General features: G+C 46.9%; 1 protein-coding gene across 4 annotated transcripts; it reads left to right on the top strand.

The window, feature by feature from the left end:
• Nucleotides 1-250: 250 nt before the first annotated feature.
• Nucleotides 251-17,534, top strand: LOC307217091 (matrix metalloproteinase-23-like). Of its 4 annotated transcripts, none has more exons than XR_013839386.1 (9): nucleotides 251-2,060; nucleotides 2,698-2,825; nucleotides 4,212-4,348; nucleotides 10,003-10,170; nucleotides 10,838-11,002; nucleotides 12,289-12,402; nucleotides 12,571-12,703; nucleotides 13,931-14,000; nucleotides 15,780-15,833. XR_013839386.1 is itself a non-coding variant. In XM_079978159.1 (9 exons), exons 2-9 carry the CDS (start codon nucleotides 1,905-1,907, stop codon nucleotides 15,994-15,996), a joined length of 1,218 nt encoding a protein of 405 aa, XP_079834285.1. In that variant the 5' UTR covers nucleotides 465-696; nucleotides 1,128-1,904; the 3' UTR covers nucleotides 15,997-17,534. The 4 variants fall into 4 exon arrangements, 3 of the variants coding, with proteins under 3 accessions (XP_079834286.1, XP_079834285.1, XP_079834284.1); XM_079978159.1 differs by lacking the exon at nucleotides 13,931-14,000 and having other exon boundaries at nucleotides 465-696; nucleotides 1,128-2,060; nucleotides 15,780-17,534; XM_079978160.1 differs by lacking the exon at nucleotides 15,780-15,833 and having other exon boundaries at nucleotides 13,931-14,289.
• Nucleotides 17,535-18,404: the final 870 nt, after the last annotated feature.

Here is an 18,404-nt window from a genome sequence, read left to right as displayed (position 1 = left end):
GGAAGGAGGGGAGATGGATGGGGGTGGGGTGGGGTAGCGGTGTTTCTATTATGCTTAATGTATGTAGTTTGGTGTCAGCGTGCTTGTGTTGTTCACTTGTGTTCCTTTGGTGGTGAGAGAGGTTGGGGTTGGCCTAGGATGTGATTGTTTGTTTGTGATTGGCTGTGGTGATCTTTGTTTTCGTGTCTTCACCCCAGAATTGGCCCTACTAAACATCTTCCAAGACAACAATGCCCATTTACTCCACAAAGAACTCATAACCCACCTACTTTCAGCAGCCAGAAACACCATAACCAGACACTGGAGAGACCTGTCAGGAGTAAGCATGGACCAATGGTACCAAATAGTATGGGAAACAGCCCTACTAGAAAAATTAACTAACAAACTGAAACTGACACGGGGACAAACAGAAGAAGACACCTTCACCCCGATATGGCTCCCCTTTATCACATACACAGCCCAACAGGACAATGACAATAATCCTCCCTCCCCTTCTAATGTTTTCTTTGGCATGCTTGAATCTCTACTGCTGGGTCTTCCAACAGTAACTCCATTTGGTTTAGCCCTAGACCTACGTCTGGAAAGGGAGAGTTTTGTGACAGTGGGAGCACTGCCAGTGGTGAAGGCCTGGCAACACGGATGCGTGGCTAGGCCTTGCCAGTCTCGCCCTTTCCCTTCAGACAGAAACAGCAGCAGGTAAGATTAAGGAGGGCATCACCAGGGCTGCAGGACAAGATGCTTCTCATGCCGGGGAGGGTGGGGTAAGATGTCCTCTTTGCATGAAGGATGGTGACCAAAACACTTAATTCAGAAGCGAAACAGCTGGAAGCTGAGTTACATCTACATCAGTTTTGCATACTGCATGTTCTGCTTTTTTGCAAACACATTTGTTTGTGGTGCTCCTGTTCCAGCCCTCTTGCACCTTCTGCCTTCCAGTAGTAGTAGTAGTAGTAGTAGTAGTAGTAGTAGTAGTGGTAATTTATTATTTATACCCTGCCCATATGGCTGGGTTTCCCCAGCTACTCTGGGCAGCTTCCAACAAAATAGTCAAAATATAATAAACCCTTTCCCCCTTTCTGACCTTGCTGTACAGCCTTCTCCTCTTCATCCCTCTTCCTGTGTTTCAGCACCAAAAATATTGCAGCAACAGATGAGAAAGGCTGGCAGCTTTAAGGCTGTAGGGAGGCAATAAAGAGTTCTATGCTTGGTCCGCCAGAAGGTTCGTCAAGTTCTGCAACCTGCCACATGATGAATCTCGCAAGCTCAGCTAATACAGCCAACAGCTTTCTGTTCTTTTGTTCCTGACAACTGGTATTCAAAAACACCTTGTCTGCTGCAGAGGTTCCAAATGGCTTTGCAGGTAGGCTCATCCTCTCTGAATTTGCCTGCATCTATCAAGGAAAGAACAAATACAGCAGTGGCTGTCACCACACTGGCTGTGGCAAACTGCGGGGTGGCCTCAGCCTGGTGGTTGAGCATCTGCTTGGCATGCAGAAGGCCCCAGGGTCAACCCCCAACATCTCAAGGGAGGGCTGGCAAAGATTCCCCGCACGCAGCCACACACAGCCATCGCCGGTCCAAGCAAACACTCCTGGGCTGGGTGGCAACTTCCTGTGTAATTTCATACATTCGTTGCGCCTTGTGGTTGCGGTGCCAAGGAACTGGGATGTTGGCGGTTCTCTGGATCGTAGGGAAGAGATGGGAGTCTGCATCTGGAAGTTCCAGCAGGCGCCTGCTTTTGTTCCTGTATATTTTGGACAGATGGATCCAATCTGGCGAGGCTGGGGGCTGGCCGTCTTGCGGCAGCAGTGGGGCTCCTTTTTGCAAAGCTGCACATCTTCATGGGGTAGGCAGCAGTGATGGGCGAATCCTAGAGGCCCAGGACGTTGGCAGGAGTGGCCTCCATGCAGAGTCCTGGACTTCCTTCAGCTCCGAGGCTCCCTGTGTGCCCCAAAATGTCAAAGTGGGGCTGGGCAGCAGCAGTAGCCGCTGGAGCAGCAGCAGTTGTATTCGTTCTGCTGCCCGCAGCTCCTTGGATTCTGCAAGATGTGGAGGCAGAGGTGAGTTGGGGGGGGGGCTGTGCCTGGCAAGGGAAGCTGATGGAATGCGGTTGACAGGAATTGAGGGGGGGAGGAATTTAGAGGGGGGTCTCTTCACTGTTAGATGGGAGCAGCTTTCTACAGAGAGGAAACATTTGTCCCTGGAAAGGGGATTCAAATTAAACAATAAACAGTTCCACTCAAGTTCATGGTGGAGGGAGGAGAGGTTGCAAAGGGGACTGGTCAAAGGTAAGAGCTTTGCAGGGCAATCCTAGGCATGCCTGCGACTCAGAAGTTCCGTGAGGCTTACTCCCAGGTGAGTGTGCACAGGGCTGCAGCTTCAAATTCTTTCTTCCACACATGCCTCCCTCCCCCTCTCCCTGGTAGCTTCTCACAAACCCCTTTTCCTTGACAGCTTCAATTTGCTGGAGGCTCCCAAAAGGTGGGTGAGGAATTTCTCCACAGGGCAGCCAGCCAGGAAGATTAGCATTTGCATAGCTTGAGGTTAAGGGGAGTGGCATGTGTGTGTGTGAGTGTGTGTGTGTGTGGGGGGGGGGAGAACATGGGATCCTCCAAGTTTAAGACTAGAATGGGGCTTTCAGCTGGAATGGCTCAAAAGATTTGCTGAATGGCCTCCCCTGCCCTTGCTTTTTTACAGGGGGACGAAGCAGCCCAATCTGTTGTGGCTTCTGCTACTTGGCAACCCAACAAAGGCTTGACCAGAAGGAGGCGCTATGCAATCAACCCTCTAGGCTACAAATGGGACCACGTGAATCTGACCTACAAGTGAGCATGTTTATTTGGGGTGGGGAACCAATAGCCTAGTTATTGCAGGCTTACTAAATACAGTGTCACAGGGCAAGGTATTGTTATAAGAATTTTTTTTGGGAGCTGCTGTGTTGCTCCGTTGTGGCTTTTGATACCATCGACCATGACATCCTTCTGGACTGTCCAGAGGAGTTGGGAGCTGGGGGCACTGTCATACAGTGGTTCCGCTCCCTTCTCCTGGGCTATGTCCAGAAAGTGGTGGTGGGGGATGAGTGTTCAGACCCCTGGGCGCTCACTTGGGCGCTCACTTGTGGGCGCTCACTTGTGGGCGCTCACTTGTGGGGTGCCTCAGAGCTCCATCCTCTCCCCCATGCTTTTTAACATCTATGAAGCTGCTGGGAGAGATCATCAGTATGTTGGAGGATGGATGGCAGCTAACAGACTGAGGTTTAATCCTGACAAGACAGAAGTATTGTTTGGGGGGGGGACAGGGAGTGGGCAGGTATGGGGGACTCCCTGGTCCTGAACGGGGTAACTGTGTTTCTGAAGAAGTGCAGCCAGGTGTGCAGCCTGGGAGTCATTTTGGACTTACAGCTGTCCATGGAGGTGTAGGTTAATTCTGTGTCTAGGACAGCTGTCTACCAGCTCCATCTGGTACACAGGCTGAGACCCTCTCTGCCTGCAGACTGTCTTGCCAGAGTGGTGCATGCCTTGGTTATCTCCCGCTTGGACTACTGCAATGCGCTCTATATGGGGCTAGCTTTGAAGGTGACTCGGAAACTACAATTAATCCAGAACGCGGCAGTTAGACTGTTGATTGGGAGTGGCTGCTGGGACCATATAACACCGGTCCTAAAGGATTTCAATGGCTCCCAGTGTGTTTCTGAGCACAATTCAAAGTGTTGGTGCTGACCTTTAAAGCCCTAAATGGCCTCGGCCCAGTAGACCTGAAGGAGTATCTCCACTCCAGTTGTTCAACCCAGACACTGAAGTCCACCTCCAAGGGCCTTCTGGTGGTTCCCTCACTGCGAAAAGTGAGGTTACAGGGAACCAGGCAGAAGGCCTTCTTGGTACTGGCACCCTCCCTGTGGATTTTGCCACTGGTATGTATGGCTAGACTCAGTGGTTTTTTGCGCGTGGGGTGGTGGTAACGTGACAGTATTCATATTTCAATGAAAGTGCTGTGGTTGCCATCAGGAAAGAGCGAGAAAGAGAGGTGAATAGCATCACCCAAAAAATACTGGCTAGATTGACCATTTGAGAATTGTATCCTCCCTACAGCACCCCCTGGTGGAAGAACCTACCAGCCCAATAGTTTGAAATCACCCCAGTCTTCCGCTGCTCATAATGTTCCTGGTTATGCTTTTCTCCTGGCTTATTCTCTGTACCTCTTTCTGGCTGCAGGATTGTACAGTTCCCCAGCACCCTCAACAAGGTGGACACCGAGCGAGCCATAGCGAGCGCCTTTCGCATGTGGAGCGATGTTTCTCCCCTCAGCTTCCGGCGTTTGGCCCCTACCCAGCTGGCAGACATCACTATAGGTAGGAGCTGTATAATGAACCCATCCCTAATGAAATATTACTGTGTCAGGAATATCTTGCCCAAGGCACCTGCCATTGCACACCAGTCTGGAGGGGCCACTCCTCTAATTATGCCCACCACCCCATTCCCTTACTGTCAGTCATTTTCCCACCAGCTCCTCTGTCACTGTAGTTTCCTAGTTGCTTTTCATATTCCAAGTGGAAAGTGAAGCTGTTGCTTCCAGAAATGGTTTTGAGGAGCAGGTAAGAACCTCAGGCGCTCCCAGCTGCTGCATCAAGACAAAGGCCCATCTAGTCTAGTTCAGCATTCCTGCTCTTGCAGTGGTTGAACAGATCATTGAAATCACAGAATTGTAGAGTTGTAGGGGACCCTGAGGATCATCTAGTCCAACCCCCAGTAATGCAGGAATATGCAGCTGTCCCATGCATGGATCGAACCTGCAACCTTGGTGTTATCGGCAACACGCTGTAACCAAGTGATCTATCCGGGCTGATGCCTATGTGAAGCCCCCAGGCAGGACCTGAGGGCAACTGGCATTCAGAGCCTTACTGCCTTTGATAGGGCAGGTATATCTTAGAAGGGGTTGTGATGTTCTCGTCTCCAAGATCTATTTCTGCATATCACATATGTGACTGTGTAGTGGTGCCATTTTGATTTTTATTCCATATGTGAAAACGCTCAAGGTTGGGACTGCCCTGGAAATATTAGAAAGTGCCTGTGATGGTGCCCAGAAGCTGTGGCTTGGTCTGCCTTGTGCTCCCAGATGTGGATTTAGCTCAGCACAACTGGTTCCCCTGCCCTGGGCGAAGAGCTGAGGGAAGTGCCAGAGGGCCTTGCAACTATGACACAAGGCATGTGCAGAATGGAAGGCGGGGGACGGGACACAACAACCAAATTTTGACCTTGCACAGGGCACCGCTGAAATTTGAAAGACCAAAGTCCGCCTCTGGTGCTTCTCTACCTCCTTCCCCTCCCTTTTGCTACTGTTTTAACGTCTCTTCCAAACTGCTTCTGGCATGACCCAAAGAGCGGAAGAGAGACTTCCCCTGGCAGATTTATTTCATCTGGGCTAGCTGGAGAAAGTTCAAAGGAGCTCAGCAGAGATGAAAAAGGCAGCAGAGGGAATGGAAGACACATGGCGAGAGGCAGCAGGAGTGGGATTTATTTCGCCTGGATGCAGGAGTGTGGGGGAGAACAAGAGAAAATGTTGGTCTAAATGGGTGATTGTTACTTAAACAGAGGGGCTGTAGGAGAATGACTTGTGTCTTGTGTTTCTGAAGGGAGATTTGGTAAGCGACAAATATCCGACATAAAATAAGCTGGGGATTCCTAGCCCTGCTTTGGTTCAAGGAAATGGTTTGTAGAGATTGCCAACATGTTGCCTTCCAGATGCTGTAGGCAACCATTCCCATGGCCACTGGCCACTGGTCATGCTGGCTGAAGCCGATGGGAGTCTGATACATAATGTTGGCTACCCCTGGTTGAGAGTCTGGTGATGCTACATCTTTGTCCCATCTATGATTGTGGGATTCACACCTTTTCTCAGATATTTTTTGTTGCATCAAGGCACCCGGGTCATAGGACAGGGGCTCAGAACCTATTCTCTTGACTACAATACAATGCTTCTTTCAATTCTGTGAGCTGCCCTAAGGGGTGGTTGATGAAGGGTGATGTGTAAATTTAATAAATAAACATAATAAATAAAATAATCCTAATTTCAGCAGGGGAGAGGAACCCCTGAGGGCATCAAGAATGGCCTCTGCAGGCACCATGTTGGAACACCCCCTGCTCTAAGATAAAGACCATGTCTGTATTCATTTAGACTCGACTTCTTGCACTTTTGCCAATCACTAGTAGGGAGGCTGGAGAAATTTATTCACAACACACATACACCCCACGTGTTGTTAGACCCTTCTTCAGAGCCTCAAAATGCAAAGGAGAAAAGGCTCTGGTGTTAACGGATATAAGACCTTTAAAATGAAAGCATCATTTTTTGTTCTTTCTGCTGCTTTCTTCTCTCTCTTCCTGCATTCCGATTCTATAGTTCTACAATTTCTCCCAGAGACCCCCTAAATTATGGCTTAGTTCTCAGTGAGGCAGGGAAACCTGATTCTGGCCTGTACCACTTCAGTTTGCTGGTGGGGGGGGGATCACAGGACTGAACGCTCCTCCAGAAAAAGTTCCAGCACACAGAAAATAAATAATCTCAAGGAGATGGCTTTTCTGCCTGACATGCTAGCTTGCCAGGTGGAATGGAATTGTTTTTGTGTGGGCAAACATTCAGTCCATAAATCTTCAATAAAAGGAGATTTCTGAATGTCTCATATTTGCTTGGCTCCTGGTCTGCAGAACAGGGAAGCACGGCATTCTCTTACCCCACAAAAACAAAACCTAACACCTACCTCCATGGTTCTCTTAAACTGGTTCTGCTACCACCGTTCAGTCTAACTTATTCCCCCAGTAACCTGGCAGCTGTGAGGTACAGGAGTAATATTAAACCAGTGAGGTACAGATACAATATTTAACAAAGGTATTTGAATAAATAAATTGAATAAATGAAATACTTGCATTTATTTATTACAAGATAATTCTCTGCCCAAGCTTATCTGGTCCCTTTAAAATAGCACTGGCTCTTTGGATGAGTCAACCCAAGAAGGTATAGGGTTATAAAGGCCAGGACTAGCCACCTGAGAAACAGTTTCTACGCTAATGCAATTCTGGTTCTAAACGCAGCATAAGGGGTCTCTATAGTATAGTGTATTTTAAAATGGGGTTTTAGAGTTTTTAGGGGTTTTAGGATGTTTTATGTAGTTTTTATGTAGTTTTGTGGTAGTTTTATGTAGTTTTATGTAGTTTTTCAATTTCATTGTTCCGCAAGGGACAATGACAATAAAGATATTGTAATCGTAAAAACTTGTAACTGTCACTTGAAATGGCAATTACTTATTGTCTCAGGACAGCTTGAAGGAAGCAGTTCACCCCCCCTATTAAAAACCCTTTAGCCAAATTACCGCTTTATTATCTCCACCCCCTGGTTAAACCTCACCAGCGGGATAACGGAGCCCTCTGCTGGAAAGCTCCTTTCCCAAGTGTTTACTGACCTATTGAAGCTCAAGTTTGCTTTGCTGCCCTGCCCTGGAAGTCTTCCCTCTGGTCCTCTTCCTACCAGTCACCAGATGCTGACGTCCCACGCTGCTTCTCACGGCTCCCCTCAAGTGCTGCAGACAGGTTCCCCCACCGTCTCTTCAGCCTCTGTCTCGTGACGCAGCTCCATAGCTCATCTGGCAGAACACGAGACTCTTAATCTCAGGGTCCTGAGTTTGAGCCCCACGTTAGGCAAAGGATTCCTGCATTGAAAGGGGTTGGACTAGATGGACCTTGGAGAACCCCTGTCTCACTCTACAATTCTATGATTCTAAGTCTTCTGCCACTAAGGCACTCCACCTGCCTCTCAGGTCTTCCTCTGTTTCCTTTGATTCTCTGCTGTTTTCTTCTGGCTGACTCCAGCTAACTCCTTTCTCCCCAGCTCCTGGCTATATATACCATTCTTCTGGCCCCTCTTAGTCCAGCTCCAGCCAATCACACTGTCTAACTGAAAATTCCAAACCTGAACCCACCAATTGAAATATGAGTCCCTTCAAACCTTGTTATTCATAATGAGAATTCTGACACCAGCTGTCAGTTAAGGCCCCAAGTGACAGTTAAATGAACTTCTGCTGGACCAGAGAGAAGACTTCCCACACCAAATGCATTGCAATGCAGTTTACAATGCAGATGTCGGAAGACATGACACAATACCTGTTAAAGCTTATATCAAATGGATAGGATTTTGGCATGAAGGAAAAGGAAAAAGTTACAGAAGTCAGCCAAGTCCTCTTCAGATGTTCACACATCTTGGGTAGTAATCAACTGCATTTTACTCTGAGTAGACTCATTGGAAATAATGCCTCAAACTTAGACATGGTTGTTAATTACAGTGGGTCTACTCTGAGTAAAAGTTAGTTGAACACCACCTGTTGGATTCCACGATACCAATCGCAGACTCACAACTAACTCAAGTCCAAGCAAAATCTGACTGACTGAGCAAATTTGGTCTCTTCCACCAAGGGCTCCCTGCTGATGAGCAGAGAGTTGGCAGTGGGCTGTGGGAGAATCATGTAGTCCAACCTCCTGCGATGCTCTTGTGGTCCCTTCCAACACTACAAATTCTATGTTTGTGGCAGTGGCCCAAAGGGCCACAATCAATGCAATAATGTGTACCCCTGTAAATCCTTGAGTATGCTTCTGATAGAGAAGTTATGGTAGCCTGTTACTTTAAGAAACTGCTGATTCTGCAAGTGCCCCCCCCCCAAATGGGGCAGAAATACAGCTAATTTGTAAATCACAAAGATACAGCATAAAGCTAGAACATAAGTTGCTACATGATGCAAATGGCTACATGTAACACAGGTTCCCAACATGCGCACTGACACAATGTATTCATGCAGGGTCATAGCAGAATACTGTGGGAATCAGAGCTTAGTCAGTAGAAACAGCCAATGCTTATGCATATGATTAGTCTAACAACTTAAATGAGGTAATGATGTATATGATTGGTGGAAATTGAAATGCTTTGTTTGAAACTTTATAAATACCACTGCCTGAATCACTGCAACCTTAGCGGAGCTATCCCATTGTAACCTATTGCTTTGCAGTAAACAGTGTTGGACTCCTAACTCCTCTCGTTTCTGAGTCTTATTAGCGTAAACTCAGGAGATAAGCTGTTTTCTGGTTTACCCCTTGTTTAGTTGGAATCTCCTTTCTTGTAACTTGAATCTATGGGTTCGAATCTTCACCTCAGCAGTTTACTGGATGGTATTAGATTGGCCTGATCATTGCAGATGGTGACAGCAGTCACGAAATTAAAAGATGCCTGCTTCTTGGGAGAAAAGCAATGACAAACCTAGACAACATCTTAAAAAACAGAGACATCACCTTGCCAACAAAGGTATGGCTTTCCCAGTAGTGATGTATGGAAGTGAGAGCTGGGCCATAAAGAAGGCTGACTGCCGAAAAATTGATGCTTTTGAATTATGGTGCTGGAGGAGACTCTTGAGAGTCCCATGGACTGCAAGAAGATTAAACGTATCCATTCTTAAGGAAATCAGCCCTGAGTGCTCACTGGAAGGACAGATCGTGAAGCTGAGGCTCCAATACTTTGGCCACCTCTTGAGAAGAGAAGACTCCCTGGAAAAGACCCTGATGTTGGGAAACATGGAGGGCACAAGGAGAAGGGGATGACAGAGGACGAGAAGGTTGGGCAGTGTTCTCAAAGCTACCAGCATGAGTTTGACCAAACTGCAGGAGGCAGTGGAAGACAGGAGTGCCTGGCGTGCTCTGGTCCAGGGGGTCACGAAGAGGCGGACATGACTAAACGACTTAACAACAACAACATTAGATTGGCCTAGGACTGCTGGGAGCTGCTGTCCAGAACACCAGGTTGGCAAATCCTCTGCCAGGTCCTCTCTCTCTCTCTCTCTCTCTCTCTCTCTCTCTCTTCTTATCTTACCTTGCTGGATTGTTGGGATAAATGACGGAAACTTTGTGCACTGCGTTATGGGAGCAAATGCTGGCAATAACCAAGCCCTCTGTCTTCTTGGCTGCTGCCAAGCAGGTTTCTACACGTTCAACCACACCGACTGCTGGTTCTCCCCGCTGCACCCTTGCTTCGATGGGCTCAATGGGGAGCTGGCCCATGCCTTCCTCCCTCCCCGCGGCGAGATCCACTTCGACAATCATGAATTTTGGATTCTGGGACGCTCCCGCTTCAGCTGGAAGCAAGGTACCATGCAAAAAGTAGCGTCTACACGTTTTGGTGAGGGCAAGAGCGTGGATGGTTTTTGCTATGGGGTGGGGAGCCACATGTGGCCCCAGGGGCCTCTCTAGCTGGCCCTTGGAGAGGAGGCCACGCCCCCTCTCTGCAGACCACAACTCTGCATGTGCCTCAAATGTCTTTGCCTATCTGAACTGTGATATTGCCTCTGACTTATCTGAACGGAAGGAGTCTGTGTGTAGAAACACTTGACTTTAGTGTGGCTTGAATGCACCTTGCTGTACAAAGCAGGGGCCACATTCACCCCATGTCAACTCTCCAGGGGCTGCATCCAGCAGTGAATGTGGCCACTGGCTCTTGCACAGACACTCAGATACGCAGCCCACCCGCTGCCCCCATGCAGGTCTGTTGAGAGGGTTGAGGGCTGGAGCCTAACAACACCACTATTTTGAAATATTAAGTGGTATATCAATGCTTTCCAATAAACACATTTGGAAGCCTAGAGGTTCTCCATCACTCTCAGAAGAGAGTGAGACTGGTGGGATGTTGTTCCAGAGGTTCCTATAACTTTCTGTGTGGGCTTCTCTTTGGAGCTGGCCTGCAGAGATGCCAGGCAATGGTGGCAGAGGAATTCCGGTCCTCTTCTTCTTTTTCTCTTGCCTTCTCTCTTTGGCAGGCGTCTGGCTGAATGACCTGATGCAAGTAGCAGCTCATGAGATTGGCCATGCCCTGGGGCTCTGGCACTCCCGGGACGCCCGCGCCCTCATGCACCCCAACGCCACTTACAGTAGGACGTGGCGCATTGGCCAGGATGACGTCTGGGCCATACAGCGGCTGTACGGTGAGAAGCACACCTGGCAGGCGGTTCCAAACCAGTAAGCTCCAACATCTGGTACCAGTAGACTTCCCTGTTCAGCTTGGGAGCACCTGTCCTGTGCAGAGATTGTCACTCCTTTGCTCATGCCTCACCTTTTCTCGGGTGCTGAAACAGGATGGGCTGCCCCTGGTTTCACAATATGTATCCTATACAATATGTAGGATAAGCACAGGGACAACTCACAACACCTGTTATTGGTGGTAATAATATAACCTTCCTAGATTAGCTCTGTAATGGATTTGTTAAATTGTACACGCAGGCAGCTGTAGGCCAGAGGCCGAGGGAGTCAGCAATCCATCTCACAGTCTTATGCAGCTGTTTCTGTTATCAGAATCATTTTAGCAAACTTTCCCAGCCTACCTCCAAACTCCAGTTTTGATTTCTGCCCAAATGCAAACTTGTTTCATCCCTCTCAGCCCTTAATCTGAGACTGACTTTCAGGTCCAGTTGAGGCAGGAAGGGGCAATGCTCTCCAGCTGGCTTGGGCAGGTTGATGGCCTGTTTTGGACTAGGTTCAAGAAGGCTTTGAATAGTATGTCTACAACTCCTGTTGGGCCAGAGCTAAAAGACGGCACTTGTGAGTTTGGATGACCACAGAGGAGCAGTCATGCTAGTCTGCTGTAGCAAAAAACATTGTGGCACCTTACAGCCAAACAGGTTTTTTATGGTTTAAAAACCCACCTCATCCAATCCAGGATGGCTACATTCTCTCTCCACTGTCAGAGGCTCTGAGTACCCGTTGCTGGATATCTCAAGTCAGGAGTTGTTGCGCTCAGGTGTTTTGCATTGAGACATCTGGTTGGCCACGGTGAGAACAGGATGCAAGAGGACTTGATGGGCCTTTGGTCTGATCAAGCAGGGTTCATTTTCTTATCTTAAGCTGGCAGGTGTTATATACACACAGGTGTAGAGAAAAACAACTCGAATAGTGAAGGCAAGTGAAAATGAAATGTAAGGATTTCATCAAAGTTTAAATGTGTGCAAAATTAAGAACTGCGAGTTAATCAACATTTGTAGTGAGATGGAAAACTGTGATCACTATTTAAGCCAGAATTGACAGAAATGAATTTCTTCATATATTTTAATTCAGCTCACACACACACACACACACGTATATATACATATATATATTCAGCTTCATATATTTTAATTCAACTTGAAACCTCCTCTGCTCCCTGAAGCCAGATCTATTTCAACCAAGGTATAGACACAGCTGCTTTATGTGTGATCCCCCCCTCCTCAATTTGCAGGCTGTGTGGATGAGAAGAGGCAGTGCCAGCTGTGGGCCAAAAAAGGCTTCTGCACACACCGACGGCGAGCCTTCATGAAGAAGCATTGCCCCAGGATCTGTAATGCCTGCTTTGGTGAGACCAGGCGCTCCTTGCTGCTCTCGCTCTGCAGTGGGCTCTCTGATTTTTTGAAGGGGGAGTGAGGGTTTGTTGTGCAAGAGCTCCAAATCAGCTTCAATTACGTAACCTGAATTTGAATCCCACCCCAAAATAGCAACAGTCATGTCTCTCTCTTTCTTACAGAGCACTCTGCGGCCACCACCGCCTCCTCCCTGCCTGTTCGGCCGTCGCACGTTCACACCAGATACATTTCCAAGGGCAAAGTCATCACCTTCCGCTGTGGACTGAACTCTTCCAGGTTGCACTTGCAAGCCAGGTGAGAACCCCTGTGTGTATTCTCAAGCAGACTCTGCAACACTGGCCAGTGCGGTAAATAATATTTGCCTCCTGACCTGAGCACGGTGCATGTTTCTTTTAGAGCTCTGGAGAAGTAAGTGTGGCGATCACACAGGGCCCCCGGACGTTTCACGGTCTATTGACCCTGTGACACCACTGCGGTTGCTTTCTTCGCTGCCACCACCCCGCTTCTCACGGGGACACACAGAGTCCAGACAGTTGTTAACATAAACAAATAATCAAGTTTATTTTTAAATGCAGGAATAAGCGTATGGTTTCGGTTTATTTTTCTCTTGTCAGTTTCTTAAATCTTAGTTCCTACAACTTCAAACTGAATTATTCCCAACTATCTATCTAACTCCCTAACAATTCCTCTCACTCTCTCACAATACAACTCAACCAACCCACTGCGTATCCCACCCTCTTCCTTCTCCAACACCCAAGCCTCAACTCCCAACTCCCAAACCTCAACTGCCAACTCCCAAACCTCAACTGACTTTTCAAAACCTCCCATTCTATCTTTTACTCCCCCCTTGCATTCTCACTGGCCAATCACATCACACCCATTTTTAACTCTTTCCTTGATGCATCCTAGGGGCAAACGCCACAGTAAGAAACCCTGTGATTTCTCTCCCACCCTGCCCCAAAGGCTGCAGCAATCCACCTGCCCACCTCCCTAACCCAACTTCTCTCTGTGGCCAGTGGACAATATGGTGGGCATGAGGTTGGGGTGGTAGGCAGCGGGGTTGTAGGCAAGATATAGGAGAGACATCTCCCTTCACTGCATGCTAAGAGCACAGTCCAAAATATGTTCCAAAACATTTAAAACAAGCATGGGAACCTTTTGTTATAAGAATTCTAAGGTCCCAAATATAAAATAAACGTTCATAAATGTACAAGGCAAGCACATACATAAGTGTATATAAACCACAGTGTCTGAAATAGTACAGGAGAGCAATTCTGAAGTCATTTTGACTCTCCCAAACCATTTTGATTACAGGTAGGTAGCCATGTTGGTCTGGCGTAGTCAAAACAAAATTTAAAAATTCCTTCCAGTAGCACCTTAAAGACCAACTAAGTTTGTCATTGGTATCTCCCAAATTGTCCTCAATATATTTCTCTGCAAGGAGGGAGGAAATGGGGAAAGCCTTCCCTTTGTCTTTTTGCTTACAAATCCCGTCTTAAGGGCATATTTGTGTATGAATAGGGTGAGCCTGTGACCTGGATTCAGGAACTAAAAGTATTAACCATCACAAAAGAATGGCCAGGCTGCCCAGGTAAAGCAATCAGTGACCATTATCGGGTATCCTGGCAGACAGGATTTCTGCTGTAGACTGCCTCCTTCTGTGATGTATGTATGATGTTTTAGAGGGTGGTTGTCTTGAGCTACAGGGTGAGCAATTTCAAAAGTCTATATAAGGGCTTGCAAGCCAGTGTTCAGGGTTCTCTCCTCCCTCCTGTGTGTGTTGACTGGGGACCCTGTTGCAACAGTTTAATAAAGTTCAGGCTTACTATCCACTTTGCTTCTCAACATTCTCTTGTTGGCCTCTGTTATTTTCTCCCACCAAAAGGGAACCCACTTAAGGACTCTATATGGGCTCTTGGATACCACCTAAGGGAAAAGGAACATTTTTTTCCTATAACACTTTGTTCCCAGGGCAGCAGGATTGAACCCCAAAGTGCAGGAGGCCAGACCGGAAGTGACCAGGGCACCCCCTTCCCCCTCTCTGCCATCCCCTTTCCCCCTCCCCCCCCACTTGCATGGAATTAGGCCAAGGACCACATGGAATTTTGTCAACGGCCACGTGTGGTTCTTGGGTCACTGGTTGCCCACCCCTGATTTAAATTGATGGTACTCTCACACCCCTGCCAAACTTTATGCTGGGATTCATAGAATCAAAGAGTTGTAAGGAGCCCCAAGTATCATCTTGTCGAACCCCCTGCAGTGCTGGAACATGAATCCACACAAAGATTGAATCTGCAACCTTGCACCACACTCTAAACAACTAAGCCAGGGGTCAGCAAACTTTTTCAACAGAGGGCTGGTCCACTGTCCCTCAGACCTTGTGGGGGGCTGGAGAAGAAAAATGAACGAATTCCTATGCCCCACAAATAACCTAGAGATGCATTTGAAATAAAAGCACACATTCTACTCATGTAAAAACACGCTGATTCCCAAGACCGTCCGCGAGCTGAATTTAGAAGGCGATTGGGCCGGATTTGGCCCCCGGGCCTTAGTTTGCCTATGCATGAACTAAGCTAACTGGTCTTTGCTTGCTGTCACTTATGGCAAGTGTTAAGGTCTTATTGTTTAATAAGTTATTGGTTAATATAAGGCAAGGTTACTCACTTTGTAGGTCCAGAGCAGGAGGCTGTTAGCCTGCTCATCAATGGAACCCACAGCAATGTAGGAAAACGAGAGTAGCCACAAGCTCAAGGGTGGAGTGTTCGCTCCAACCCGCAAGAACTGGAGACAATATTTAACTCGCAATTACCAGTTACTGCAGTGAACACCCGACCTCAACGTTACCACTTGTGGATAGGTCCCTAATGAAACAAGGCGCTGTTAGGTGACAGAATACATATGGGAGGGTAATCCCACATTTCCCTAGCCTGAAGTAGGGAAGTTTGCCATATTAGCATGTGAAATGCAGAGGAGCAAATGGATGTTGAAATATACTCGGAGTTGAGAATGGATTTCATGCTCTTTATTCAGCTCGTTTATTCAGCGAGGAATGGAAGTTCCCCCAAAACGTCTGCTTTATATACATTATTTACATTATTTACACAATGGGCCCCACATGATTGGCTAATTCCGGGATTCTCCTGTAGGCCAATCAGGTTGCAGATTCACTTCCACCTGGAGCTGGATTGGGTGGCTCCTGCGGACCAATCAGACTGCTGCATTCTGGATCTTATTGTTCTAGGACCAATCAGACTGCTGCATTCTGGATCCTATTCAACTCAGTACATAATAGATGTGGTTTTGGTGAGGATGTGAATTGTGGGGCTGAGCTAGTCTCCTCCCTCTGACTCCTGCCTTTTCCCGCTTCCAGCTGGTATAAAGATGGAGAGCCTCTCTCTCACTCGCTGCCAGGCTTCGAATTGCTGCCCAGCCAGGATCTGCGAGTCGTCGCCACTGAGTTCAGCGAAGGGAGATATGCCTGTTTGATTCGCCATGGCAGCAGGACTCTCCGGGTTAATTCCTGGCAGATAAAGCTCAAGCCCAGAAGTCCTTTGCCTCCCACAATGGGCGCACAGGGGAGAGCATGAACAGGAGCAGCTTTGTGTGAGGTGTGTTTATAGTCCTAGCTGGCTTGGCATTACCCACATGGACCTGGCATGGCATCAGTCAGTCAGCCACTGCAGGCTCTGGTCTGGACTCACCTGCTCTGTTGCCAGATATCTTGATTCGGGAGGTCCTGTGGGGAGTAACATGTCCAGATTTTGGTACAGAACCTGGATGATGTGTTATTTGTCTTCTGAACCCACTGGGTTTTCACCTAATCACACCCAGAGGCAATAAGTTGAGTGTGTGTTGTCCCACTAATTTGGGGACAGGGTTAGAGTCACCTCAAGATTGTACCTGAGGCCTTCTGCATGCAGAGCAGATTCTCTGCTATTGAGTCTCACAATTCTTGCCACTTAAAAAACCTTTTGAAGCCAACATTATTCCAAGACCTGCAGCAGAAGTGGGGAACTTGTGGTCTGCCTGATGTTGTTGGGCTCCAATTCTCATCAGCTTGCCTAATGGTCAGGGAAGATGGGAATTGGGAGTCCAACAACATATGGAAGGCCACTTGTTCTCCATGTGTGTGCTATCCCCGAGAAAAATTACTTCATTTGAGTACAGAGAGCAATCCTAAAGCCATCTAGGCTCATTTTTGAAAACCTTTCCCAATAGTTGTTTCACTCACAAATCCTTTAAATCCTGTTAATAGATAAACCTCTGTGAAACAGGTCTGGCAAGTATTTGTTAAAGCCAAAGCAGACCGACTGAAAGAGCATCTTCTGTCTATAAATAGATATTTACCATTTCAAAGGAATGGACCAGAGTAGCAAGGAAAGACAATCAGCAAATATTATCTTGACAGGCAGGAGACAAGCTACACTCTCAAATTTCTGTTGTTGACCACCTTTTTCTGTGATGCTTGTATGATGCTTTTGGGTGGCCTTTAGCTAAGGGGCTGGGCAATATCTAAAGCCTTTAAAAGTTATTACGCTCCTTTGTTCAGGTCCTCACATCCTTGCAAGGGCACTCTGTTGCAACAGAAAATTAAAGATCTTCCTTTTAAAATTTCTACTGGTTCCTGCCTCCACTCATGTTTCTCTGACAGACTTGGGGGACACTGAATCCCTTGATGGAGAGTTGGGCTGTAAATGCCAACCCCATTCCCTCCACCCCCCCCCATGCCAGGAATCGGGGCCTTCTGCATGCCAAGCAGAGCTCCGGCTTTTGCCCTATAGAATTCTCCCATGAACACTGCCAATCTTCATTTGCCCTCTCCATGGCAACTTCTGGAATTGGGCTGCCTCACACCTGTATTGCCTGAGGACAATCGTCATTTACCTCCAGTCGTTGAGAAACAGGTAGGCAGCTCAGGTCCCCATTTTGCATAGGAATTTATAGGCTTTGGGAAGTTTCTTAGTTCCTAGAGAAATTACACTGGCTTTTTCAGCTGGCGGATGAAGACTTATTAGTTCTTCCACGATATGGGAACTGACTGTTTTTTAAGGAATGGGCTGATGTGGTGATGTTTTTATTGTAATGTTTTAATAAAGCACATACACACACTTCTGTTAACGTCCAACTCTTTTTTAATGATTGATTTCCCCCTGTGTTTTAGCTGTTTCTAGTTTATCAGCAGGCTTCATTGAATCCGTATTTGGAGGGGTGGGGAAATGGGATATAAATAAATATAATGATGACAATAATCTCAACATTTTCTAGACGGTCGGAGGGAATTTCCCACCCACATTTTATCTTCTTTTTTAATTTTAAAATATCCCCTCCCATTATTTCTTTTTAAAAAATTCTTTCAGCATACAATGCTATAAAGATAAATAGTGATATATCCCACTTATTACACGAACTCATCTGATAGTGTGTGCAGTATAAATATGAAAATATATTCTTCTTTCTATAAGCAGAGGTTATGGCATTTGCCTCATGCTGTTGCTTGACTAATGTTTCCTAGAGATCATTCACGATGCAGCACCTGACAGATTAAAATGCTTCAAGGTATGATGAAGTTATATTGAAAACAATAGTTACTGGAATGCCAAACATAGCAGCCTTTGTATGATGCAATTGTAATCTGAAGCAAACGGAAACTTCTCAAGTAATCACCATGTTAAAAAGAGCTCAGTGCAAAGGTATCTAGCTTGCTTCCATCCTGTGCTAGTCTTTTGAGTCTCTTTAGAATATGGTAATTTATTTTTACTTTATTATTAATTTTATTATGAAACAATAAATACCACAAACTAACAGGTAAGATAAATATATAACAAATATCAGAAAGCACATTTTGCAAAGAATTTGGGGAAATGACAAATTTTCAAATAGTAATCAATTTCGGTGGATATTTTGCTCTTCTAACGTTCCCAACCGGGTATGTGGTTCTGCATTTTCCTACGTTTTGCTGTTGTTGGCATCCATCTGTCTCGGGAGACAATGGAGG

The sequence above is a fragment of the Podarcis cretensis genome (assembly GCF_951804945.1).
Source record: "Podarcis cretensis genome assembly, chromosome: 5".
Classification (NCBI taxonomy): domain Eukaryota; kingdom Metazoa; phylum Chordata; class Lepidosauria; order Squamata; family Lacertidae; genus Podarcis; species Podarcis cretensis.
The sequence above is the reverse complement of the archived record's forward strand: the minus strand, read 5'-3'. Positions and strand labels throughout refer to the sequence as shown.